Source organism: Pseudophryne corroboree, chromosome 10 (genome assembly GCF_028390025.1).
Source record: "Pseudophryne corroboree isolate aPseCor3 chromosome 10, aPseCor3.hap2, whole genome shotgun sequence".
NCBI lineage: Eukaryota > Metazoa > Chordata > Amphibia > Anura > Myobatrachidae > Pseudophryne > Pseudophryne corroboree.
In genome coordinates this window covers 189176376-189204119 of record NC_086453.1, presented here as the reverse complement: position 1 = coordinate 189204119, position 27744 = coordinate 189176376, and the positions used below count along the sequence as shown (strand labels likewise).

Here is a 27744-nt window from a genome sequence, read left to right as displayed (position 1 = left end):
ATTTGGTGGTGCAGTATTTTTTGGGAAATGACAGGGTCAAGCAGAAGACACTTTCGGTGGCCTGAAAAATGTTGGTTTTGCCATTCAGCAACTGCGTGCTGAAGACTGGAGCGCCAGCACAAACACTTTTGAACCTGCCCTGCCATCACCTGAAGCAAGAGATTGTAACGCGGTGGAACTCAACCCTCTATATGCTTCAGAGGATGGAGGAGCAGCAAAAGGCCATTGAAGCCTATACATCCACCTATGACATAGGCAGAGGAGGGGGTATGCACCTGACTCAAGTGAAATGATTTACGGATTGTGCAAGGTTCTCCAACCCTACGAACTTGCCACACGTGAAGTCAGTTCAGACACGGCCAGCTTGAGTCAGGTCATTCCCCTCATCAGGCTTTTGCAGAAACAGCTGGAGAAAGTGAAGGAGGAGCTAAGACATAGTAATTCTGCTCGGAATGTGGGACTTGTGGATGAAGCCCTTAATTCGCTTTGCCAGGATGCAAGGGTGGTCAATCTGTTGAAATCAGAGCACTACATTTTGGCCACCGTGCTTGATCCTAGGTTTAAAGCCTACATGATATCTCTCTTTCCGGTGGACACAAGCCTGCAGTGGTGCAAAGACCTGCTTGTGAAAACACTGTCAGCTGAAGCGGAAAGTGACACGGCAACAGCTCCCTCTTTTTCTCCGGCAACTGGGGTTGCCATGAAAAAACTTAGATATCCGATTCCTAAACAACCCACTGGCGGTGATGCAGTGCAGGCTGGACCAACTTTAGACATCTGGTCTGGACTGAAGGACCTGCCAACAATTTCAGACATGTCAACTGTCACTGCATATGATGCTGTCACCATTGAAAGAATGATGGAGGATTACATCGGTGGCAGCATCCAAGTAGACATGTCAGACAGTCCATACCTGTACTGGCAGGAAAAAAAGGCAATTTGGAGGCCCCTGTACAAATTGGCTCTATTTTACCTAAGTTGCCCCCCCCCCCCTCCTCCAGTGTATGCTCCGAAAGAGTTTTAGTGCAGCCGGTAACCTTGTCAACGATAAGCGTAGGAGGTTACTTCCACACAATGTGAAGAAGATGATGTTCATCAAAACGAATTATCATTCCTCGCGGGAAGGCCAGCCTCCAAATAGTATACAGGGGGACCTGTGGTGGTGGATTCCAGCGGGGACCAATTAATGCTCTGTGAGGATGAAGATGTACACAACACTGAAGGGGGTGAGGAATCGGTCGGTGAGGATGAGGATGACATCCTGCCTCTGTAGAGCCAGTTTGTGCAGGGACAGATTAATTTCCAGCTTGTTTTGTGGGGGCACAAACAAACCAATCATTTCAGCCACAGTTGTGTGGCAGACCCTGGCACTGAATGATTGGTTTGTTAAAGTGTGTGTGTCCTGTTTATACAACATAAGGGTAGGTAGGAGGGCCCAAGGACAATTCCATCTTGCACCTCTTTTTCTTCTTTGCATTATGTACTCTTTGTGGCCTAGTTTTTAAAACTGCCATCCTGTCTGCCACTGCAGTGCCACTTCTAGATTGGCCAGGTGTTTTTGCCGCACACTTGTGTAGCTTAGCTTAGTCACCCAGCGACCTCGGTGCACCTCTTTTTTTTGTTTGCATCATGTGCTCTTTGGGGCCTTTTTTTAAAAACTGCCATCCTGTCTGCCACTGCAGTGCCACTCCTAGATGGGTCAGGTGTTTGTGCCGCACACTTGTATTACTTAGCTTAGTCACCAAGCGACTTCGGTGCACCTCTTTTTTTCTTTGCATTATGTGCTCTTTAGTACCTAGTTTTAAAAACTGCCATCCTGTCTGCCACTGCAGTGCCACTCCTAGATGGGCTAGGTGTTTGTGCCACCCACTTGTGTCATTTAGCTTAGTCATCCAGCAACCTCAGTGCAACCTTTTGGCCTAAAAACAATATTGTGAGGTGTTCAGAATAGACTGGAAATTAGTGAAAATTAATGTTATGGAGGTTAATAATACCGTAGGATCAAAATTACCCCCAACTTCTGTGATTTTAGTTGTTTTTGTATTTTGTTCAAAAACCATCCAGATGCAAAACCAAAACCAAAACCCGAAAGGGTGGTTTTGGCAAAACCAATCCAGATCCAAAACACGAGTGGGAATCCAGTTCCAAAACCAAAACATGAAAAGTGCCTGCCACATATCCCTATTAATTATTGCCACCTGGGAGAACAGACAATGTTTCTATTAGTTTTACAAGTACCACTGAACGTCACAACTAGTACCCATAGTTTAGATCAGTGGTTCCCAAACTTTTTTGAATCACGGCGCCCTAGAGTATCAGAATTTTTTCACGACACATCTAGGTCAAAAGTTTCCTATTGAGAAATTTTGAAAAATATTAAATTGCGTAATTGGGTATATATGTCATCATCAGGTTCAATTGTGTGGTGAGGGGCGAAATTTGCTTCTGTTAGTCCACGTAATTTATGATTGACAGCCACCAGCACTTGTTTTCCCTTTTACGTTGACCATAAATAAATTGAATTGGTCCTGGACCACCAATTAAGTCACCACTGAGAGTGACTTGAGACACCTCGGGGTGCCACGGCTCACAGTTTGAGCTTTACAGCAAATCTACAAATACACACAGCATGATGCGCCGATATATCTGTGGATATATCAACCATTGGCTGTTCTGTAGGGCCAACGTGATATATCTGTGAACGCTACCTGTCCACAGTGCGCCTACACACCCGAATATATTGTCCGATCAATTGAAAGGCCAATATATTAGCCAGGCTTAAATCTTGTGGGTTGCATCAGTACTAGTGTGATCATGACTGAAGTAATACTTCTTCAGGGCATGGGGGAGTATTTTATAGATATAGTATACACCACAATAACTCACATTAGTTTGCAGCAACACATTTCCGTTTGCTTATCAGTCAGCAAAAGTTTTTGTTCCTGTAATGTGATGTCTAGTAGGTGTTTTCTTTGGATGCAAACATGCTGATGTATTATGCAGTGTGACCACTGGGGGCACTGTTTCCCATTTATATATGACAGACATTTCACATAATCTATATTGAGGAAGTAATGTGCGGCTATGCCATTAAATGAAAATTGTGCATAAAATGAATTGTACATTTCTCATTACAGTGTTTCTCTCCTTGGTATTCTTGGCAATGATCTGTGGGATGAGAAGTGATATGAATTTGTTGCAAGAATGCTTTCAAGATCGTGAATATGAAGAGGTAATCGATATTGCCAAATATGGATTGCCTTCTACTAAGATGCTTCATCAAAAATACATTGTAATTGTTGGTGCAGGAATGTCTGGACTTTCTGCAGCTAAAACTTTACTAAACGCCGGCCACAGAGTAAGTAGATGAGTCTATGTTATACTGCAAAGCTTGTTCTCATCATAAATTATTTATTTTTATTTACAGTTATTTATATAGTGCACACTTTTCACAGCGCTTTACAGAGAATATTGTCTCTTCACATCAGCCCTCAGTATATATTCCCTCACACATGTTCGCACTCAAACACACCAGTTTTTTTTTGTGTGTGTCAGTAGCCAATTAAAGTACAGATGTAGCCACCTTTATCTTGACCCATTCTCCGCCTAGACGGATGTTTAGTCACGCTAAGGCGATAGCTTAGCTTGCTGAGTTTAATCACAGGCAGGCGCGTTGAGGAGATTCTAGATACTCAGCATGCATTACACATCTCCACCACTGGGTGGCTAATGCTCCACTAATCCAGTACTTTCGATCGTATAGCGGCAGATTGATCTACAGCTCTAGCAAATGGTCAGTGACGACTGTAATGTTAATAGATGGTGACCGATGGTCAGATGGTGAGAGTTCTCAATATAAATAAATAGTTCATACAGACACAAGCGAACATGTTAAAACACTTATGTATGCAGACGCAAGATTGTGTATGGAGACGCAACTAATTGTGTAAAAGGAAGTATGTACAATGCATAAACACCGTGCTTTTGAAATACATGTACAGTATGAGCGTCCGAGTTCCCGTGACATTCACTTTATTATAATTTTTTTTCTTTGTTTTACATTCAATGGAAGGGTGCACACAGGTTTCACATAAATCTTGTCTTGTAACCAGATTGGAACTCCCTACCTGTCTACTGCATGAACTGTGCAGGCTCCCAGGGAGGAAGGGGAAAGTGGGATGGGGTAGGGCGAGGCAGTGGAAAATACTGTGTTCAAAGAACGGGTCAATGCTGAAGGAGCATCAGAATCCCCTAGCTAAAATACACGGGGTCGATAGGAATAAGCGAGGTCTATGCACATAACGATACACCAGACCCCATTGCATCACAAAGTGACAAAATGTCCGAGGCACATGAACCCCCGCCTTGTAGCATTATGTGCATAGACCTCGCTTAACCCTATCGCCCCTGTGTATTTTAGCTAAGGGATTCCGACGCTCCTTCAGCACTTCCCAGAAGCCTGCAAAACCTATGCCGTCACTCGCTCCATAGCTGAGTGCTGACATAAGGTGGATGTTCATGTGCCTTGGACATTTTGTCACTTTGTGATGCAATGGGGTTGGGGTATCGTTAAGTGCATAGACCTCGCTTATCCCTATCGACCCTGTGTATTTTAGCTAGGGGATTCTGACGCTCCTTCAGCATTGCCCCGTGACCTACAAAATCTGTGCTGTTACTTGCTCCATAGCAGAGGGCCTCCATGGGGCAAGGAGTCACAGGCGGTAGCCATTTCAATTGAGTCTGCCCTGCTACAGAATTGTATGTGTACCGTATGGTGCATAGAACCTTAACAGTACAACCGCTCCTGCAGCTTTGCCCTGGTTTATGTTAATATCTCCCTCCCTGTCTACTGCATGACCTGTGCAGGCTTCCACGGGGGAAGGGCGATGGGCTAGTGGGAGGCGGTGGAAAATACCGTGCTTTTGAAATGCAGGTACTGTATGAGTCCGAGTACCCAGTATGTTCTTCTAGTGTACTAATTAGCACGAACAGCTTGTAACGTACAGTGGCAAGTTTAATCTTTCCATGTATAATAGAGAGATAAAAGCTCATCCCTAAGTTCCTAGATGCCAAATCACTGTCCTTAGTATCTCTGTACAGTATGTTCTACTAGTGTACTAATTAGCACGAACAGCTTTTAACTGGATGCCAAATAACCGTACTTAGTATCTCTGTACAGTATGTTCTATTAGGGTACTAATTAGCACGAACAGCTTATAACATACAGCGGCAAGTTTAATCTTTCTATGTATAATGGAGAGAGATAAAAGCTCCTCAGTAAGTTCCTGGATGCCAAATTACCGTACTTAGTATCTCTGTACAGTATGTTCTATTAGGGTACTAATTAGCTGTTCGTGCTAATTAGTACCCTGATAGAAAATACTATACAGAGATACTAAGGACTGTGATTTGGCAATGAGGAACTTACGGAGGAGCTTTTATCTCTCTATATTATACTTAGAAAGATTAAACTTGCCGCTGTATGCTACAAGCTGCTCGTGCTAATTAGTACACTAGTAGAACATACTGTACAGAGATACTAAGTACAGTGATTTGGCATCCAGGAACTTAGGGAGGAGCTTTTATCTCTCTCCATTGTAATCTTTCTAAGTATAATGGAGTAACTTGGAATTACCCCCATAATGATACACATAGTGGCCCTTTACACATATGTTGCACATTATTAATGCATTTTTACATGACACACATAATGCTCCTTACACATATTCCGAACATTACTGCACAACCAACCCAGTCACATGCACACAGCACTCACACTGCCATTAACACTGTGACCTCTGCCTCTGCTTGGATACAGATGTGTCCTCAAAAATCTTGCATCAATGCTAACGTCGGGCACCTTTTTTTAATGAAAATGCATCTTATTTGCATTGCTATGTGGCTAGGATGCACAAGCAGCTTCTGCTGATTAAACTGATATGCAACATGCCTATATACTGTGTGAGACTGTGGCTGTATCTGCATATGATTGCTACATACAGAATATAAGCATGCCGCATATCATTTTAATCAGCAGAAGCTGCTGATGCCCCTAGGTATATCAGATGCCCTAGGCAATTGCCTAGTTTGCCTATGCCTATGGCCGGCTCTGGTCGGTATGCCAACTGTCGGGATTCCGGCACCGGTATGCTGGCCGCCATGAGCCCGACCGCCGGTATAACATACTACAGCCCTTTTGCTGAAGTCCAGTAAGGAGGGAGGGAAGAAGTGCAGTGGACCAGGGCCCCCCGCCGCGCCCCTCCATCAGTCACGGGCTCGGGTAAGTAGTACCCATTCTTCCCCTCTCTGCATCACTTCCAACATTCTCCAGAGCTGTTGTTGCTGGAGTAATGGAGTCTGCAAGAGGGAGAAGGCAGAGAAGGAGCAGCGCCCGAGCCGGGACCTCCTGCAGGTCCCGGGGTAGCGCTGTGGAGACATGTGTGTAAGGGGCACACAATACTGTGGACATTATTTGTGACACTACTGTGGGCATTATATGAAAGGGGCACTATTACCGTGGGCATTATATGTGGCACTATGACTGTGGGCATTATGTGTAAGAGGCAGTGTAAGTGGTGAAGCAGAAGGTACTACATTTACAGTAGCAGGGTGGGTTTGAGGTGGTAGGTATGAGGTGGTTTAGCTGTACCTGGCATAATGTGTTGTTACGCACACCAGTACTAACAGGAGTATACCGGTGTATGAACAGAGAGGGAAGCAAAGCAAACGAACTCACAGACAGTATAACATACACAGGAGGTGATGGAATAACTAATAAACACAAAGTGAACGGAGAAGCCCAAAGGCTCAGGAATTGGGTGTCTCCCTAGTGTCAGGAATGCTCAGATGGAATAGAGCGGACAATGAAGCGAGGTGTAGTGATTTAACATGTGGAGCACCTGAAATGATGTTGCTAAGAGCAACAGAAAAAACCCCAAAGGGTTACCAACGGGTGTGGGAATAAACTCCTTGGTCAGAGATAGAAATATAGACACAAGGAGAGTATCCACAATCCTAACCCCCACTTGCAGGGCACAGGTTCAGCTTACTGCCACTAAACTGACACCTGGACGCCCTGCACAGTGAGGGAGGATTAAGCAAGCAGGTCTGAGAGTACAGCCGCAAACCTGCTGGGTTCACAGAATAGCAAAAGAACCCCAGCAGGTCAAACAACTGACTCCAGTCTTACTGCTAGGTCCGGATTGGCAGAATGAAGTACCGAATCCCAAGGCCTATTCGCAGTAAGCAACAAGTAAATACAAAGTCACACAGTACTACCTTACTCTCTGGAACTGACTAACAAACAAAGATTCAGCAGCATTTGCCTAGCCTGAGAGGATGGTTTATATAGCAGGTGCTGTCCACGCCCCACTCAGACCTCACAGACTGTGAGCACAAAACCAGCGCCGGATTCCCTGCCGTGCACAGAGCCTGTAACCACTACACAGGTTACTTTGCTAACACTTGCCTCCCGGTTGCCATGGTGACGTGGCAGCACAGAGCAGGAGATCCTAACAGTACCCCCCCTCTGACGAGGGGTCAAAGAACCCCTACCACCGGGTTTATCGGGGAACTGCGAGAAGAAAGAGCGTATCAGTCTGGGGGCATGAAGATCACAACTGCGCACCCACGACCGCTCCTCGGGGCATACCCCTTCCAGTGCACCAAAAATGACAGCCGACCCCGAACCATCTTGGAGTCAAGAACCCTTTCAACCACAAACTCCCTCTGACCCCGTATCAGAAGAGGAGAAGGTCTTCCACTGGAAGGATTACTAACCGCCAGTTTTAAAAGGGAACAATGAAATGTTTTATTGATACCCAATGAACGGGGCAGATCTAACTGAAATGCCACCGGATTGATAACCCTGGTGATCTTATAAGGGCCGAGGAACCGGGGGCCTAACTTATGAGATGGCTGTCTCAACTTCAAATTCTTGGTGGACAACCAGACGAAGTCTCCTAATTTGAAGCTGCAGGGTCTTCTCCGCTTATCAAAAACCCTTTTGGTCACTAATGACACAGACACAAGGGCTTTCTTCACTTTCCTCCAAATACCCCTAAGGACCGAAACAACAGAGGAACCACCAGGCGTGGAATCCAGGGGGTCAAAAGAATTGGCCTTAGGATGATGCCCATACACACAAAGGAAGGGAGAGATCCCTGTAGCAGAGTGAGCCGCGTTGTTATAGGCAAACTCCGCCATGGACAGATGAGCAACCCAGTCAGTATGACATTTGGAGACATAACACCTGAGGAACTGCTCCAAGGACTGGTTCACCCTCTCAGTCTGCCCATTAGACTGTGGATGGTAGCCTGACGACAAGCTCACAGAAATCTGGAGATCAGAACAAAATGCCCTCCAGAATTTGGAAACAAACTGGGATCCACGGTCAGAGACCACATCAAGTGGCAACCCGTGGAGGCGCACAACATGCTGCATAAATAACTCAGACAGGCGTCTGGCCGATGGCAACCCAACCAGTGGAACGAAATGCACCATCTTCGAAAACCTGTCAATGACAACCCAAATGGCTGTCATCCCCGAGGATTTGGGCAAGTCCACCACAAAATCCATGGAAATGTGGGTCCATGGCTTAGACGGAATAGAGAGTGGATGTAATGGGCCGACAGGAACCCCTCTAGGAGTTTTATTTCGGGCACAAACGTCACATGCCCGAACCCACTGATCCACATCCCTAGCCACCGAGGGCCACCACACCGCCCTAGACAGCAACTCCCGAGTTCTGGCAATACCCGGATGCCCTGCCGACCTCTTGGCATGGAATTCCAGGAACACTCGCTGTCTTAACCTAGGAGGCACAAACAAGAGACCTACCGGAAGGTCTGGAGGAGCCTGCTCCTGTGCTCTAAGGACTAATGACAAGAGGTCCTGGGTAATGCCCACTTTAATACATGATGGGGACACAATGGGCAATGGCTCCTCGGTGGTCTCTTGAACTGGAGCAAAACTCCGCGAGAGCGCATCAGCCTTGATGTTTTTTGACCCAGGGCGATATGTTATCAAAAAATTAAAGCGAGCAAAAAACAAAGCCCATCGTGCCTGCCTGGCATTGAGCCCGCTTCGCTGACTCTAAATATGCCAGATTCTTATGGTCGGTGAGAATTGAGACCACAAACTTAGCCCCCTCAAGCCAGTGTCTCCACTCCCCGAGTGCATCCTTTATAGCCAACAATTCCCGGTTACCCACATCATAATTCATCTATGCAGACGAAAATTACGGGAAAAGTAAGCACAGGGATGAAGGCGATTATCAGACACCCCCATCTGAGAGAGCACTGCCCCAATACCTATCTCAGAGGCATCCACTTCTACCACAAAAGGACGCTCTGGATCTGGGTGTCGCAGCACCTTGGCCGAGACAAATGCCCTTTTGAGACGGGCAAAGGCCGCTTTGGCCTCACAAGACCAGTGAGCAACATCCGCCCCTTTCTTAGTGAGTGCCACCAAGGGGGCCACTATAGACGAAAATCCAGCGATAAACCGTCTATAAAAATTCGCAAAGCCCAGAAAACGCTGAAGCGCCTTCAAACTAGTGGGCTGCACCCAATCCAGGACTGCCTGTACCTTAGAACCCTCCATTGGGAAACCTTCTGAGGAGATAATATACCCTAGAAATGCGATTTGCTGGACTTCAAACTCGCACTTCTCCAGCTTCGCCCCAAGCTGGTGGTCTCTGAGTTTCTGGAGGACTAAGCGTACATGCTTCCGATGTTCCTCCAGGGAATGAGAGAAGATTAGGATGTCATCTTGATAAACAACTAAGAATCTATCCAAATATTCCCTGAGCACATCGTTCATGAATTCCTGGAAGACTGCCGGGGCATTAGAGAGCCCAAAAGGCATCACCAAATATTCATAATGCCCTGAGTGGGTATTAAAGGCAGTCTTCCATTCATCCCCCTCTCTTATTCGGATTAGATTGTAAGCACCGCGTAGGTCAATCTTAGAAAAAATGGTGGCAGTACGAAGCTGGTCAAACAAAACCGAAATGAGAGGCAGTGGGTACGAGTTTTTAATCGTGATACGGTTCAATTCCCTGAAGTCGATGCAGGGTCGCAACGAACCGTCCTTTTTACCCACGAAGAAGAACCCCGACCCAACTGGGGACTGTGAGGGTCTGATAAATCCCTTAGCCAAGTTCTCCTGAATGTACTCTGCCATAGCCTGAGTCTCAGGACGTGACAGGGAGTACAACCTGCTCTTGGGAAGCTTAGCATCCGGCAACAAATCAATGGCACAGTCATAGGGGCGATGGAGAGGTAGTACCTCCGCAACTTTTTTGGAGAACACATCCGCAAAATCTGCATAACATCCTGGCAATCCTGGCAAACTTAGCTGCGAGAGCCTGACTGGAAGGCTCAAGCAACTCCTGAAACAATCACTACCCCAACTAAGAATTTCCCCAGAGACCCAGTCAAATTGAGGGTTATGGGCCCTTAACCAGGGTAACCCCAAAACCAATGGGGCAAAAGAACAGACAGTCACATAAAAAGACAATTTTTCAGAGTGTGTGGCTCCAATAAACAAAGGAATTTGGCTGGTGCAGGAGGTAATTTTACCCTGGGACAATGGTTCCCCGTTTAACCCACAGATCTCAATCTCTGATGCCAAAGGTACTGAGGGAACAGAGTGTTCCAGGGCGAATTGACGGTCCATGAAAACCCCATCGGCCCCACTGTCAACAAAGGCCTCAGTCTTGACAGTTTGACCGAGGATCTCCAAAGTCACCGGAATGAGAAAAGTCTTTTTGGGAAACTCTGACTTCTGGCCTGACAGGATATTTCCCATCACCCTCAGGCCCTGAAGTTTTCCGGTTTTTCTGGGCATGATACTACAACATGACCTTTATTCCCACAGTACAAACACAAACCCTGCTGTCTCCTCCGCGTCTTCTCACGCGAGGAGAGGCGGGTAGCCCCAATCTGCATAGGCTCCTCGGAATATTCCTCAGAGTCTGAGGTTCCCTTGGGAAAAAAGGAAACTGCGGTCTCCCTTTCAAGCCTACGCTCTCTCAGCCGTCTATCCACCCGGATGGATAACTGCATGAGCTGATCTAAGCTATCAGGCGAGGGATATTGTACCAGTTGGTCCTTTATCTGGTCAGAAAGGCCCCTTCGGTACTGGTTTCTCAGGGCTGGGTCATTCCATTGGGTATCATGAGCCAACCTCCGAAACTCCGTACTATAAACCTCAGCTGGCCGTCGCCCTTGCTTAAGAACCGTAATCTGAGCCTCGGCTGAAGCCATCTTGTCAGGGTCATCATACAAAATGCCCAGTGCCGTAAAAAAAGCATCAACACTTTTAAGCGACTGACAGTCAGGCTGTAACCCATATGCCCAGACCTGTGGGTCTCCTTGTAGCAAGGAAATCACCATGCCCACCCGCTGAATCTCCGACCCAGAAGACTGGGGCCTAAGCCTGAAATATAGCTTACAGCTCTCCTTGAAACAAAAGAACTGCAAGCGATCTCCAGAAAAACGATCCGGGAGATTTACTTTCGGCTCCTTAACCCCTGAACTTGCCGCTGCTGCTGCGGGAGCTCCGCTAGCGGCCTGCGGGGTGTTCATTTTAATGGACATCTCATTAAATTGTCGAGTCAGGACCTGCACCTGATCGACCACCTGTTGCAAAGTATTTTGAGGGGTATGCTCCATATTCCCACAAAATTTTAACAGGAGTAGGGCTGCTGAATATGTCACGCACACCAGTGCTAACAGGAGTATACCGGTGTATGAACAGAGAGGGAAGCGAAGCAAACGAACTCACAGACAGTATAACATAACATACACAGGAGGTGATGGAATAACTAATAAACACAAAGTGAACGGAGAAGCCCAAAGGCTCAGGAATTGGGTGTCTCCCTAGTGTCAGGAATGCTCAGATGGAATAGAGCGGACAATGAAGCGAGGTGTAGTGATTTAACATGTGGAGCACCTGAAATGATGTTGCTAAGAGCAACAGAAAAAACCCCAAAGGGTTACCAACGGGTGTGGGAATAAACTCCTTGGTCAGAGATAGAAATATAGACACAAGGAGAGTATCCACAATCCTAACCCCCACTTGCAGGGCACAGGTTCAGCTTACTGCCACTAAACTGACACCTGGACGCCCTGCACAGTGAGGGAGGATTAAGCAAGCAGGTCTGAGAGTACAGCCGCAAACCTGCTGGGTTCACAGAATAGCAAAAGAACCCCAGCAGGTCAAACAACTGACTCCAGTCTTACTGCTAGGTCCGGATTGGCAGAATGAAGTACCGAATCCCAAGGCCTATTCGCAGTAAGCAACAAGTAAATACAAAGTCACACAGTACTAGCTAACTCTCTGGAACTGACTAACAAACAAAGATTCAGCAGCATTTGCCTAGCCTGAGAGGATGGTTTATATAGCAGGTGCTGTCCACGCCCCACTCAGACCTCACAGACTGTGAGCACAAAACCAGCGCCGGATTCCCTGCCGTGCACAGAGCCTGTAACCACTACACAGTAAAAACCCGGACCGGAGTATCAGCTGCGCTCAGGTTACTTCGCTAACACTTGCCTCCCGGTTGCCATGGCGACGTGGCAGCACAGAGCAGGAGATCCTAACATGTGTTTAATGTTCTGTACGTGGCATAGCGTGTATAATGGGCTCTACCTGGCATAGCATGTATAATGGGCTCTACCTGGCATAGCGTGTATAATGGGCTGTACCTGGCATAATGTGTATAATGTGCTTTACCTGGCATAACGTGTATAATGGGCTCTACCTGGCATAACGTGTATAATGGGCTCTGCCTGGCGTAACGTGTATGATGGACTCTATCTGGCATAATGTGTATAAGCCACTCTACCTGGCATAACATGTATTAGGTGCTCTACTGTGGTGTAACGTGTATAAGCGGCTTTTCTGTGTGGCGTAACATGTATAAGGATACTACTGTGCAGTGTAATGGGACTAACGTACACTACTGTGCAGTGTAATGTGCCTAACGGACACTACTGTGCAGTGTAATGTGCCTAACGGACACTACTGTGCAGTGTAATGTGCCTAACGGACACTACTGTGCAGTGTAATGTGCCTAACGGACACTACTGTGCAGTGTAATGTGCCTAACGGACACTACTGTGAGGTGTCATGTGCCTAACGGACACTACTGTGAGGTGTCATGTGACTAACGGACACTACTGTGAGGTGTAATGTGATCTGGTACTATTCTGTGGCCATGGCCCCATATTTTTGGTGCGCGGCTTCGGTGCACACTGTCCCTATCTTGAGCATGGTGGGCACCAAAGGAAACTTACGCTCTGAGCTCCTCAAGGTCTAGAACAAGCCCTGTCATCGATTTTAAAATAGCTTTTTCTTTTCAAATGTAACATGCCCCCAATTCATTAAAGGGAAAGGGGCAATGAAACATACCCTTGCTCCGGGAACCATGGCACCTAGCTACACTTCTGATAAGGGGCACTACTGTGGGCCTTGTGTAAAAGGGGAAGTACTGTGTGGTGTAACGTGTATAAGAAGGGGCACTACTGTGTGACGTAATGTGAATAAGGGGCACTACTATGTGGTGTAATATGAATTAGGGGCACTACGTTTTGGGTATTGTGAATAAGATTGTAATACTGTGTGGTGTAATTTGAATTGTGTGTACCATTGCGGCCACACCCTTTCCTTATGTGACCACACCCTTTCCTTATGTGACCACACCCTATTTTGCGGCATGCACTGTTCTTTTTTTGGGGATGGGAGGGCACAAATTTATCATTTGCAGGGGGGCACCAAACACTCTAGCACCGGCCCTGCTAAAAACTCTGAATAACACCCTATATGTTTTACTAATTCAATCACCTCCTCACCTTTACACAAGTGGTAGCACTAGAACTCTACAATAAAAGTTTTATCATTTCTGAGAAAGTTAAATCATTAAATGTTGTCCTAAACTATTAAAATCCCCAATGCTGCAAATCATGCCACTGTATAATGGGTGGGCGGGCCTGTGTCTCTGCATCGAGTCTCAGGTAAAAGTCAACAAGTATGGATGTGTGTAACGCTAATATTTGCCTGAGTGGGTGTAACTAGACAGCAACAGGATGGTATGCAGTTAAATTACCGGCTGTCGGAATCCCAACTACCGGTGAAACGCTGGCGGTTGGAATCCCGACCCAAGCCTGGTATTCCCACTCAGGTGGTGGTCCAACCGAGGGGGAATATAATAGTTTGCCACCAGGCCCGAAGTATGGTGAGCGGACACACTGTGCTCGCTGCAGAGATTCTGGCTGTCAGGTTCCAGGCATCGGTCTCCTGACTGCCGGGATCCCATACTGATCCCACAGAGATCCAGCTGATTTTAGATGGAACACTTGCACCAAGCATAGAGCTGGGGCAAATGCATGCTGATAGTGATGACAGCTACTTTATCATGCAGACGTCTAGGGGTGGTGTGCTGTATAGATGCATCCATCTCTGAATAGAGCTGGAGAGAGATACAGCTGCAATTTTCCTGAGCACGCAAAGCAGCCCTATACTCTACATCTGCCCATAGTGTCCAGAAGGGGTCTTTTCTATTACTCTCCACAAAAAGGGCAAATAAGATTTTTAGATCACAAAGTTAATTTTGGATAGCACTATTGATGACTGAACTGATTAAACAATTAAATTAGAGGTAATATATACTTGTTTTTAATAGTGACTTGATTCAGACCTCAATGCATGTGCGAAACCCACCATCTTTCTTGGCAACAAGAAATAAAATAGTTCCCAGTGGTGACTGATGGCCTGATAACCCTTTCCTAAGCATTGGTGTTTCTATAATGGGTGCACATGGGCCCCTGGATCCTGAAGTCCCACACTGCACACACTGCACCCAACCCATGTTTAAATACAAATCATTCTGGAGTCAGCGCTACAGCCGTGGCAAAAAATCACTTGGAAAACAGCCCCTGCACAGTAGTGATTAGTCGTGGGAACATGACGGACTCCATGTTTCTGGACACCTGCGCATGCACAGTAGACTCTGACACAATGCCAGAGTCTACTGCAACGTAGACTGAAGGGAACCCATACGGAGTCTGCACACAGGCCAGTTTCTCTGTTACTCCACCCCTGATCCTATGTATTCAGAAGTATATTCTTCCATAGCTATGGATTCATGAGCAAAGAGAAAATATAATCTACTGTAGTTTGGGAAATGTACAGCCCACAGTCTGATGACCAAAGATGGAATTCTATGGAATGTTTCTCCACAGTGGGGCAGCCTTGCCATAAAGACATAAATGTGCTTCTCAGACATAGGATATTTATGAAGCGGTGAAAAGAGTGGATAAAGCTGGGTACACACTAGACGATAATGTGTACCCAGCGATATCGTCAGCGTCGGGTCCCGGCACCCCACACTTGCCGATACCAGCAGCGGCAAATGACATCCCAAGTGCGGCAGCATGACATCGTTAACGACATCCCCAGATTGGACTGCATGTACAGATGACTGGCGATGTCATTAACAACCCATGGGAGCGTGTATCGTTAACGATGCAGTGCGTACACACTGTATGATTTGTACGATATGTCATTCCTATCCATCGGAATCAGGCATATCATTCATATTGTTGTCTAATGTGTACCCAGCTTTCAATGTACCAGTGGATAAGTTGCCAATGGCAACCAATCAGCTTTAAAGTAACATGTATTAAGTGCATTCTATAAAATTATACGTAACAGTTGATTGGCTGCCATGGGCAAATTCTCCACTGGCACACTTCTCCACTCCCATAGTCTTATCTGGAGCACACAAAGACCCAGAGCCTGAAAAGCATATGGTTATCATGATCCAATCTAAATGCCTACTTCTTTGAAGGAGATAAATGCTTAATCCCACATATTGTTGTGTGTGAGCTGAAGAACATGCAGAGGAGGATTTACCACAAGGCAACCAAAGTGACTACTTAGGGCCCTGCTGGTCCCAGAGGGCCCTGCTGGTCCCAGAGGGCCAGCTGACAAGGCTGTATAAAGGGCACTTCTGACAGACCACGAGCCTCACCGAAATTGTCCGAGAGCAGGGCTGACTGATTACTCCCAGCAGGCTGTCAATAATTACACAGTTGATGGGTGTCGGCTACAACGCATACCTGTGTCTCCAGTCCTGCAGTACTGTGTGTGTGACCAGTCGAGACACACGTATGTATGACTTCAGATGCTTAGAGAGAAGAGCCGGGATGTGCACAGAAAATAACATGAGGTCTCCCAGTGTAGCTTATTACAGTATTTTTAAAATGTTATATAACATCCACCTACTTCAAATTCCAGTCAGACAGGAGTGGGGATGGCAGGGGAGGTGTGTGTGTGGGGGGAATGGACAGTTTTATTTTTAGTACAGTATCTAACATTTGCCTGCTACAATCATGGCTGGGGAGGAGGCACACACTGACTGGTGATCTATCAATATGCTATAATACTCTATTTTAAGTACTGCTGTGTATGGGAAATGCCTGCTACAATCAGCGGGGAACTGATACAGTATGTAATAAATATAGTCACACTGACTGAGAGGTGTAATAATGGGTATTATAAGGGATAGGGGACCTACTAGGCTGCTACAATCAGTATTGCATTAAATATCAGTGTCTCCTACACACACACTGATTGTAGCACGTCGCCCATCCCCTATTAGCAAGTCCCCCATCCCTTATGATATCCATTATTACACCTCTCAGTCAGTGACTGTATGGACTATATATCAGTACCTTTAGTGTGACTCCATTATACAAGGTCTGACAATTACTGTAAGTTAGCGAACTCTCCACCGTGCAGTAACGCATTTACCACTAGGCAACCAAAGCAGCTGCAAGGGCCTGGCCAATCCCAGGGGCTCACCAACAGATCATGGAGTCAGGAGGGCATTTCTGATTTACGTAAAAAATGTCTGAGTGCTGGGCTGGCTGAGTACTCCTGGCAGCCTGTCAGTGACTAGATAGGCCAGGTGTGATTTTAAGGGCAGCATGGACGGTGTAATGGTTAGCATTACTGCCTGACAGCAATCGGGTCATGGGGTCCATTCCCACCATAGCCCTAACTGTGTGGAGTTTGTATATTCTCCCAGTACTTGCATGGGTTTCCTCCAGGTACTCCGGTTTCCTCCCACAATCCAAAAATATACTGGTAGGTTAATTGGCTCTCAACAACATTAACCCTAGTGTGAATGTGTTAATGTGGTAGGGAATATACATTGTAAACTCCTCTGGGGCAGGGACTGATGAGAATGGCCAAATGTTCTCTGTAAAGCGCTGCAGAATATATGTACGCTTTATAAATAACTGGTAATAAACAATAATCAATACACTAGTATAACTACCATGTGCCTGCTATAATCGGCTGGGGGCAGATTGGGGAGCATACATTGACTAGGCGGCGGCATATTGAGTGGTGTAAAAGTTGACAATATTTAAAAATCAGTACAATCGTTAATGTAACCGGATGTAACTCTGCGTCAATTAGCATACGGCACCTCCGGTGCTATGACTACGCAAACTCAAACCTGTAAGCGTATGTACGCAACTCTGATGAGGAGAAGTGCGGCACTTTACCTTAAATGAACACGTTACAAATGTACTGTGCTCCAACCCGCAAACATTTAATAAAGAGAAAAGGGGAAAATAGATACAGAATGCAGTAACAATTGATCAAACAATAAACACAAATATGCAATTTGACTTTGACAGACCACACTTTGATAGTAACCAAAACTATCACATACATTTCATAATTCATATTTCTTAATACGTATACACAATATTTCAGTAAGTACCTTAGAAGAAGAATTGTAGATGGGAATATATCTATTATTGTACGACCTAGTGGGATAGGTAATGCGTATATGTATGGGTGTGTGTTTGAGGGGAATGTATCATTGTGCCATAATAAGTCCTAGTTCTACAAATAGCTTCAAGGTCTGCGAAGCATTCATTTAGTCCTTCTCATCCCGTATCAAGGGTCTGAAGATGTTCAAACAAACATACCAAGCTTTTTACCTAAGGGCATTTCTAGCTGCCCTCATCTTGTTTAGATTATTAATAAATGGGGAAGTACATTTACCCGATGATACATTTGGGGAGATGTATGTGTATGCTATTATGTGTGGATAATGTCCCTGCATCGGCTATGTGTATAATTAACTGGAGATTACAGAAAAGAAGGTAAGACAACCTATATATACACTCAGCGGGTATATAAGGCCCATGGGTACAACGTGGGAGTGCATCCAACCTATAAAGGATGTTTAGGAAGTCCAAAACCAGGCGTTGTTGAGATGACGATCAATGGCGCAGAGAGGGGGGGAGAAAACAGTGCATACAAATATTGGCATTTACATGGTCTCCCTTATCTGATCACCGTTTCCACTTCAGGGTTATAGACTAGGTCTTCTTCCACAGTACTGCTTCTCCTTAAGCTCATTCATTTTGTGCAAACATCTTCCGGTCTCTCACGCCTACTTTTTCTCTGGTTTATCACCCGAACACATTTAATCACCAAACCGATAATAATGATGACACCACAGAGACACAGGAGCAGCTTCCCTATGCTGGATATCAATTCCTGAGCCCATTTCTTTCATTTGGGTTTAACAAGTTTCTGGCTTTATGGTTTTCATACAATAGTCTTTCACCACTTTGCCGACCATTATCTTGCTGTACCCTCTTATTGTTTCTGTATCGAGAGGCTCCCTATCAGCTCAATGTAAGTAGGTCATTGTCTGATTATTCCATATAATCTCCCAATTTCCTGGTTTCTGGTAATTGGGAAAATATAAACATATCAGGGATTTGTCTACATGGTACTGGTGGAGACATTAGGTCAACCACTGAAGGTCGACATTGGCATTAGGTCAACATGCACTAGGTCAACATGGGCATTAGGTCGACATGTACTAGGTCAACAGGTCAAAAGGTCGACATAAGTTTAAAAAAATAAATAAAAAAAATTTGGACTTTTTCATACTTAACGATCCACATGGACTACAATTGCGAACGGTAACCTGTGCCGAGCGCAGCGGAAGCGGAGCAAGGCACCTTGCCCGAAGCATGGCGAGCAAAGCAAGCCTTGCAAGGGGACACGGTGCACTAATTGGGGTTCCCCATCACTTTACTAAGAAAATGACACAAAAAAAGTCCAACAACTCATGTCGACCTTTTGACCTGTCGACCTAATACATGTCGACCTAGTTCATGTTGACCTAAGGCCCATGATGACCTAAGTTTGGGTCGACCGAACGACCCATACCATAGGCGACTTAGTTAAATTATATTTTTTTTATCCACCGGTCTCCCTCCCATCAATTCAAGTACCTCAGATAACTTTAGTGGGTATGGGACTAAGCCTACATTATTTTGTCCTTAAGGTACCTGTGAGCATACCCTTAGACCAGGGGTGGGGAACCTCAGGCCCGCAGGCCGTATACGGCCCGCAAAGCTGTTTGTTCTGGCCCACCTGCTAGTTTGGCAGCGAGACACGCCGCCACTCAGTCCAGCGGCGGCGTGTCTCAGCTGTTAGTAGCTGCGCTCTCCTCCCTGCCCTATGTCCGGCAGCCGCGGGTAGGATCTCAAACCAGCCGCCGGTTCATGAGCCAATCAGAGCTCGTGGACCGGCAGCCAATCAGGAGCTGCCACTGCTGGTCCGCGAGCTCTGATTGGCTCACGAACGGGTGGCTGGTTTGAGGTCCTACACGCCGCTGCAGCCTGACATAGCCACGCTCTCCTCCCTGCCATGACCCGACAGCTGAGACACGCCGCCGCCGCAGCAGCGGTGAGTGATCTGGCACTCTGGGGGCACTTGTATATCAGCTGGCACTCTGGGGGCACTTGTATATCATCTGACAGTCTGGGGGCACTTGTATATCATCTGACAGTCTGGGGGCACTTGTATATCATCTGACACTCTGGGGGCACTTGTATATCATCTGACACTCTGGGGGCACTTGTATATCATCTGACACTCTGGGGGCACTTGTATATCATCTGACACTCTGGGAGCACTTGTATATCTGGCACTGCGGGGGCATTTGTATACCTGGCAATGTGAGGGCATTTGTGGATCTGGCACTGTGGGGGCATTTGTGGATCTGACACTGCACTATTTGGGGCATATGTGTATCACATCCCATTTTAATTGGCCACACCCATTTATTTACATACAGTACCTTTAAGGGGCAGACCTACTGAGGGGCAGGGTCATTTTTAAGTTGAGAATTGTTGTATGGCCCCCGAAGGATTTTATAAATATCCTAATGGCCCTTGGTAGAAAAAAGGTTCCCCACCCCTGCCTTAGACCTTACCCACTAGTGAGTGGTAATCACTCAAGGGATGTCTGTCAAATTCTGCATTATTGCTAGACTGACATCTTTGGATGTACTCATCTTCAATTATAGGGTCACAATACTTACAAATACAGTATTCCTCAGACAATAACCCCTTACATTGTATCCGAACTCCATACTCTCCAGACTTACTCACTCCTGCTTTGAGCAAAGTATCAGACTGTACAATGCACATTTATTGGTAAGCTGCTCAATCAGATTGTGATGTCACTCAGGTGCTAAAAGGGAGGGGTAATTCTGGGTAAGAGAAAAACATATAGCTATCGCTAATGCACACTGTGTGAGAAATAACACTACATAATAATCAGATAATACAGAGATCTTAGTTGCGTATATCTGCAGATATAGGGTTAAGCCCCCAGGCTGAACAGCAAGGCATCTCTGTCACTGGGGTCCCTAATACTAGGTGTGGGTCCGGGGTGCGGGACCCCATCATGTCGGCACAGTCGGCTACCCCAGGGCAGCACACAGGTGAAAATTAGTAAGGGTTAATAAGAAGCACATAAGTGCTACGTAAGTGAGGCGTGATTAAAATAATACAAAAATATATACAATGTGACAGGGAAAAAATAAGTGTTAATAAAGTGTTAGGCTGTGCCAACCTGAAGCAGCTTAGCCATACCAACACAGGGAAAATTGCATCCCAAACCCACTCCATAAATAATGACAAATATGTCTGGGTCTAATAGCCCAGTGTAAGGCCACATGATAATGGCTCCTACAGCATCTGAGAGCCAGCTTACCTGGAGACACCCCTAACTTCTCCAATGGCACTCTGGAGTCAGCAATCCCTCCTAATGCTGACCCATCCATGCCTCTCTGAAATACAATGCACATTTATTGGTAAGCAGCTCAATTAGATTGTGATGTCACTCAGGTGCTAAAAGGGAGGGGTTATTCTGGGTAAGGGAAAAACATATAGCTATCCCTAATGCACACTGAGTGAGAAATAACACTACATAATAATCAGATAATACAGAGATCTTAGTTGCGTATATCTGCAGATATAGGGTTAAGCCCCCAGACGGAACGGCAAGGCATCTCTGTCACTGGGGGGTCCCTAATACTAGGTGTGGGTCCGGAGTGCGGGACCCCATCATGTCGGCACAGGTCGGCTACCCCAGGGCAGCACACAGGTGAAAATTAGTAAGGGTTAATAAGAAGCACATAAGTGCTACGTGAGGTGTGATTAACATAATACAAAAATGTATGCAATGTGACAGGGAAAAACATAAGTGTTTATAAAGAGTTAGGGTGTACCAACCTTAAGCAGCCTAGCCATACCAACACAGGGAAAATTGCATCCCAAACCCACCCCATAAATAATGACAAATATGTCTGGGTCTAATAGCCCAGTGTAAGGCCACATGATAATGTCTCCTACAGCATCTGAGAGACAGTTTACCTGGGTGTTCGAAGATGGGTACTTATATACTGTACATCTCTATAGGAGAAGGCAAACAGATACTGGCTGTCAGGGTGAAGTGGGACAGAAAAGAAAGCAGAACATAGGTCAGTTAAAGTAAAGTGGGTAGAATGAGGAGGAATTTGCATTAGGAAAACAGCTGGATTAGGCACTACGAGGAATTGGCTCTCAACTGCTTTGTTTACCCCTCTTAAATCCTGCACTAGCCTGAAGACCCTCCCCCCACTTTTCTTTACTGGAAAGATGGGACTATTGGCTGTGCTGGAAGTTCTGATTAGAATTCCCTGTTGGAGCAACCTTTCTATTACAGGATACACCCCTAATTCCACTTCTGGCTTCAGGGGGTACTATGGTATTCTTGGAGCTGTCCTACCGTCTTTTAATTGGATTACTATGGGTGCTACATTCGCCATTAATCCAGCGTCCTTTCCATCTTTGGTCCAAAGGGAACCCGATATTTGCGATATCATTTCCTCTACCTGAGATGGATGCGAATCTAGAACAAGAGAATGCAACATTAGTCTTTGGGGAGTGTCCAACATGTCCTGTACTTCCTAAGCAAAGTTTCCTGGGGTGTCTAAAAATACACCATCAGGGGTACAATAAATCACACATCCCACTTTACAAAGCAAATCTCTTCCAAGTAAGTTAGTAGGGGCCGCTGCAGCCAGGAGAAAAGAGTGTTTGGTGTGCAGTGGACCAATAGTAACCTCTGCTTGCTTAGTTAAAGGGTAATGTTGCACAGTTCCCGTTACCCCCATTGCCAAAATAGTCTTCCCAGTCATTTCTAAACTAAGTCAATACTGATCTGGCTGCCCCTGTATCTACAAGAAAGTTTTGCTCTGTACCATTTATGTCAACCATCACTTGGGGTTCTTTCCTAAGATCATTAGTTTACCAAACTGGTTGTAGGATACAGGTGTGACCTTCTCCCTATTGACTTCCTTGGTCGTGCCTCATAGCGTTAGTTGCTATGATGTGTGCAGGTATACTTGGAGACACTTCTGAGTCTCGCTAGTCTCCTCTTGGGGGGTGTCTATGTGCTCCCCTGTTAGGTGGACCTTGGTTACCCCTATATGAATCATAATTACTTCAATGTGTGTCATAACTCCTAGTGTTCCTATGTCCTGGGCAGTCTCTGGAATAGTGCCCATCTCTCCCACACGTGTATCATCTGATAGGTCTTTTATGTGGTTCCCAGTGCATATTAATCTGTTTTGGTCTTGTTGTTTTCTCTAATGCCTGGATACTTACCATCATTAGCTTCTCATTTTGTCTTTCTTTCTACTTACCTATGTTCCTATCGTGTTCTAGTGCAGATTCCCTGAGGGCATCTACAGTTATCCCACGCCATTTTGGTAAGGATGTTTGCACTCTTACTTTTAAACTTTCCTTTAGGCCATTCATAAGCACTGAGACAGCCACCTCCCTATGGTGCACGTTGTCTTTGATATCAGTAATTCCTGTGTATTTAAACATTGCTAGCAAACTTCAAGCAAAATAATCCACGGTTGTTTCATTGTCCTTTTGTTTTATGGAAAAATAAATTTGCTCCAGTCCACTACTACTGGAAAGCATATTCCTAATTGGGTAGTTATATGGGTCACATTTAATTGGTTGCCAGCATCCGATAAGGTCTTATCTTCCTCCAATTGACAATCTTTTATAAATTTCAAGCTATCAATGTAAGGAGGCAAACAGGACCTCAATATTACCCGCCAGTCTTTATTCGTGGATTCATGAGTATTGCCCAAGTCCCGGATGATTTTCTGACACCCGACTAAATCATTTTTAGGGTCTGGAAACTCTCTCATAATGGACCTTAACTCAGCAGTGCATGGTGATATTTTTAATGGGAATTTACACCTTGTCTGTCTGCTTCCCTGCTTGGGACAGCTAGAGTACCTATGGGGTACATTCCTGTCACTGCATTACTTACTGATGATTACAGGAAGTACTGTTTCAGTGCTATGAACGACCTCATACTCACACTGTTCACTGATCTCAGCTGTCTCCTCATCCTGAGGAGCAGCCCCCCCTTTTCCTTGTTGGGTTTGCCCCTCCTGCTCGCTAATACTAATGGCATGTGAAATAGCCGAGATTAGTGCAGCTTCATCCACATCTCCTGCACCGTTTCCTTGGAACTTACTTAAGACAGGACATAAATTACAAGGTTAGTCTTAACACTTTTTGTATTGGCTGTTACCTTTTCCCCATCCACATATGGTGGTGGTGCAGTTGCCCTTATTGGTGTTATACTTGCATTTGCTGCATACCCCATTTCACTCTGATCATCACCTTCATTCTGCCACAAATTTAAACAATCATTATGTCTTATCCTCAGTTTATGGGATTTTATAAGACATATTCTATTTCTTACAGTATGTAATACCTCCGGGTCAAAACTACCAATAATAGGAAATGCTGTTTTACCATTCTCATTCATACATTCACGAAAGCCAGTGTCTACCTACCATATTTCTGCATCATTATAGCTATCGCTGACCCTTTTGGCCTGATATCTCCGGCAACCTGAACCTGAGTTGCAACAACGGCATTTCCACGTGAACCTTTAGCTCCCATTGCGCCATTCTGCAATCCTTAAAGGTTTCCCTGAGAAATGCCGGTGAGGGGTTCCTGAGCTGCCCTCACACACTCCCTCCAACTGAGGAACAACTAGCAAACAAGTAAGAAGTTAGTGTAACCAGCGGAGTCGCCTATGTCCGCCACTTGTTACTAGGATGCTGGAGATAGATTGTGCGTTACAGTGTCTCACACCAGCGGAGCAGTTTGCACAACTGGTCTGATTCTTTTGACCTGTGTCTTTCAATCCTTATCTCCCCCTTAGTAGAAGCTATAACTTAGAAGACGTTATGCAGCCTGTACGCTCTGTTGTGAGAGGACAACAGATTTCCTCACAGTATCTCACACCAGCGGAGACGTTTGTATGACTGGTCTGGTTCTTTTGACCTGCTTTCTTTGCACAAATCACATTTGCGTTTAATACACAATGCAAACGACAGTGTCGCACACCAGCGAAGTTGTTTGCATGACTAGTCTGGTACTTTTGACCTGACAATGTGGATTGACACACAGACGCATGGTCCTGCTATAAAACACACAGGTACTTCCTATATATATGTCTTATGGCTATGGAGATGTTTGGTGAAGGTACGCCTCTCCTAACCCTGCCTATAAGTCCTTCGTATTGTCGCTAATTGTACCTTCTACAAATTGACCTCGGGGGTAATTCCAAGTTGATCGCAGCAGGAAATTTTTTAGCAGTTGGGCAAAACCTTGTGCACTGCAGGGGAGGCAGATATAACATGTACAGAGAGAGAGAGATTTGGGTGTGGTGAGTTCAATCTGCAATCTAAATTGCAGTGTAAAAATAAAGCAGCCAGTATTTACCCTGCACAGAAACAAAATAACCCACCCAAATCTAACTCTCTCTGCAAATGTTGTATCTGCCCCCCTGCAGTGCACATGGTTTTGCCCAACTGCTAAAAAATTTCCTGCTGCGATCAACTTGGAATTACCCCCCTCCTCCGTAGGCTATACGCAAATCACTTTAACATATGGTATAAAGCCCGTATGCCGCTGGGTCTCTTTACCCTGGTGTCACCTCGGTATACCCTTTTCTGGGTTCACTCCACACACACTTTACTTTCAACTCACACAAATTCACAATATTTTTTCTGTACTGAAAATAATCACTTCCCAAAACTGGTAATGTCCCAGAGGTCTTTCTATAACCTAGCAAGATGTACACTAGTAATGGCCCCTTTAAGGTTGGATTGTTATATTGCACCCTATATACTTCGCACTTCTATACTTATTTTCGCGTCTGGGTTCCGATTTCCCGTGACAATTTACACAATGCGTTTCTTATACGCTTACTTAACTCTATTCTACTTGCGCACTTTTACTTAAAGCAACCTATATCTGTTATTACTCAATTTAAACCGTGTTTCCTATAGCGTGCATCAGAGGCTTGAGCCGCAAAGGCGCTCCAAATATGACGTGACTACACAGCGTATTTTAGCACTTGCCAAAATGTACTTTATCGCTCTCCAAAATGTACTTTAGTACTCGCCAAAGCGTACTTTAGCACTCACCAAAGCATACTTTAGCACTAACCAATGCATGCTTTAGCACTCATGAAGTATACTCTAGCACTCCCCAAAGCATACTTTAGAACTCACCAATGATTACTTTAGCACTCACCAAAGCATACCCTAGCACTCGCCAAAGCATACTCTAGCGCTCACCAAGGATTACCTTAGTGCTTGCAAAAGCATACTATAGCTCTCCCTGCAGGAACCGAGTGTCTTATTGTGAAAACACTCGCTGTTTGCAGATGAATCTCCGCTCAGACGCGTGTTAACTGCGACCAAGTTTTGATTACAGGCTTATGATTTTACTATAGGAGAATATACGCACGGTTTTAAACTTTTAGCAAACAAACAATCCACCTTGAATTAAGCCCTAAATGATTTGCATAAACCTGTGGCAACAATACAGCAACCCACAAAAGAAAGATAATACAGTAAAACTTATTAATTGCACCCAGTATAGATAAGGAAATAAATGTTCCTTACCATCCCTGGATTCACTTTAGTACTTTGCAGACTTACACAAAACAGCAGACGTAATTTGTCAGCATTGGATGAAAAAGAGAAAAAAAAATCTAAACAATTTTGTTTACCTTAAATGACGCGTCATCCACCCTTTGACAAACCAAAGTCTGCCGCTGCTTCTGCGCAAAATCTGCAAAAATATAAAGCCACGGAAGAGCCCCCAAACTGTAAAAGTTGACAATATTTAAAAACCAGTGCAATCGTCAATGTAAACATTACGGCACCTCCGGTGCTATGAATACGTAAACTCAAACCTGTAAGCATATGTACGCAACTCTGATGAAAAGTGCGGCACTTTTCCTCAAATGAACATTGTTACAAGTGTACTGTGCTCCAACCCGCAAACATTTAATAAAGAGAAAAGGGGAAAACAGATACAGAATGCAGTAACGATTGATCAAACAATAAACACAAATATACAGAGAAATGAAAGTACAGTATAATACACTAATAAGGACTTACAGGTAACAGACCAAATACATACGCAGGCATCCCTGGATCCAGGCCACAGTCGTCAGCATATAACCGCGATGATTTGATATAGGAGAGCCAATGCTTACTGTGGCTTGTCCTATATTTATACAGGACTTCCAACCCACACCGTGCAGTGGGGGATGCACTGCTACAATTGGTCAGTAAAGTACACAGTTTCAAATCTTGATAGTCCATTGGTCCCCTTGAAAGGTATTGTCTTCAGGAATGCTACTGTTACTGTCCTTAGGGTCTCACCAGACAACTAGTTTCTGTGTACCTAATTACTTATTCATATTATGTTCACATATCTGATAATATGTCCCTGTGTGTCTATAAGCGTTATTGCGCAATTGTCATTATTACACATGTGTTACATGTATATATATATATATATATATATATATAAAAGGTGTGTTGGGTAGATGGTGCCTTTGTGTATACTATCTGTAAGTAAGAAATATTTGCTATGTGTTACTGTATGATATTTATTAACAAATGAGTCTTCTACCATAATGTGCACAGAAACTCACCGTTATGGTCATTCGCGCCCTACCGTATTGCCTATAGCATGCGTAGTAGACTCATGAGTCATAGACGCGTTCATTCGTAAATACCATAGTGTATTCTAAATATTTAAATATGCAATTTGACTTTGACAGTGGTGACCTGTCTGCTACAATTGGTGGGGGCATGCTGAGTATTGTTTTAGTAAAAGGGGGGGGGGGGGCAAATTCGTGTCTTGCTTAGGGCCCCATGATGTCTAAATCCGCCTCTAAGAACATGGGCTAAATTAAAAGTACAAATTGCAACTGTCTCTGAAATTACAGAGCAGCCCT

At 45.1% G+C, this 27744-nt stretch overlaps 1 protein-coding gene across 1 annotated transcript in view; it reads left to right on the top strand.

The window, feature by feature from the left end:
• The first annotated feature begins 289 nt into the window (after window positions 1-289).
• The window catches only part of LOC134965257 (L-amino-acid oxidase-like), a 189483-nt gene continuing 162028 nt past the window's right edge, over window positions 290-27744 (top strand). The window contains exons 1-2 of the mRNA XM_063941751.1: window positions 290-875; window positions 3138-3358. Of these exons, the coding sequence (XP_063797821.1) occupies window positions 290-875; window positions 3138-3358 (807 nt within the window). The remainder of the gene's footprint in view (window positions 876-3137; window positions 3359-27744) is intronic.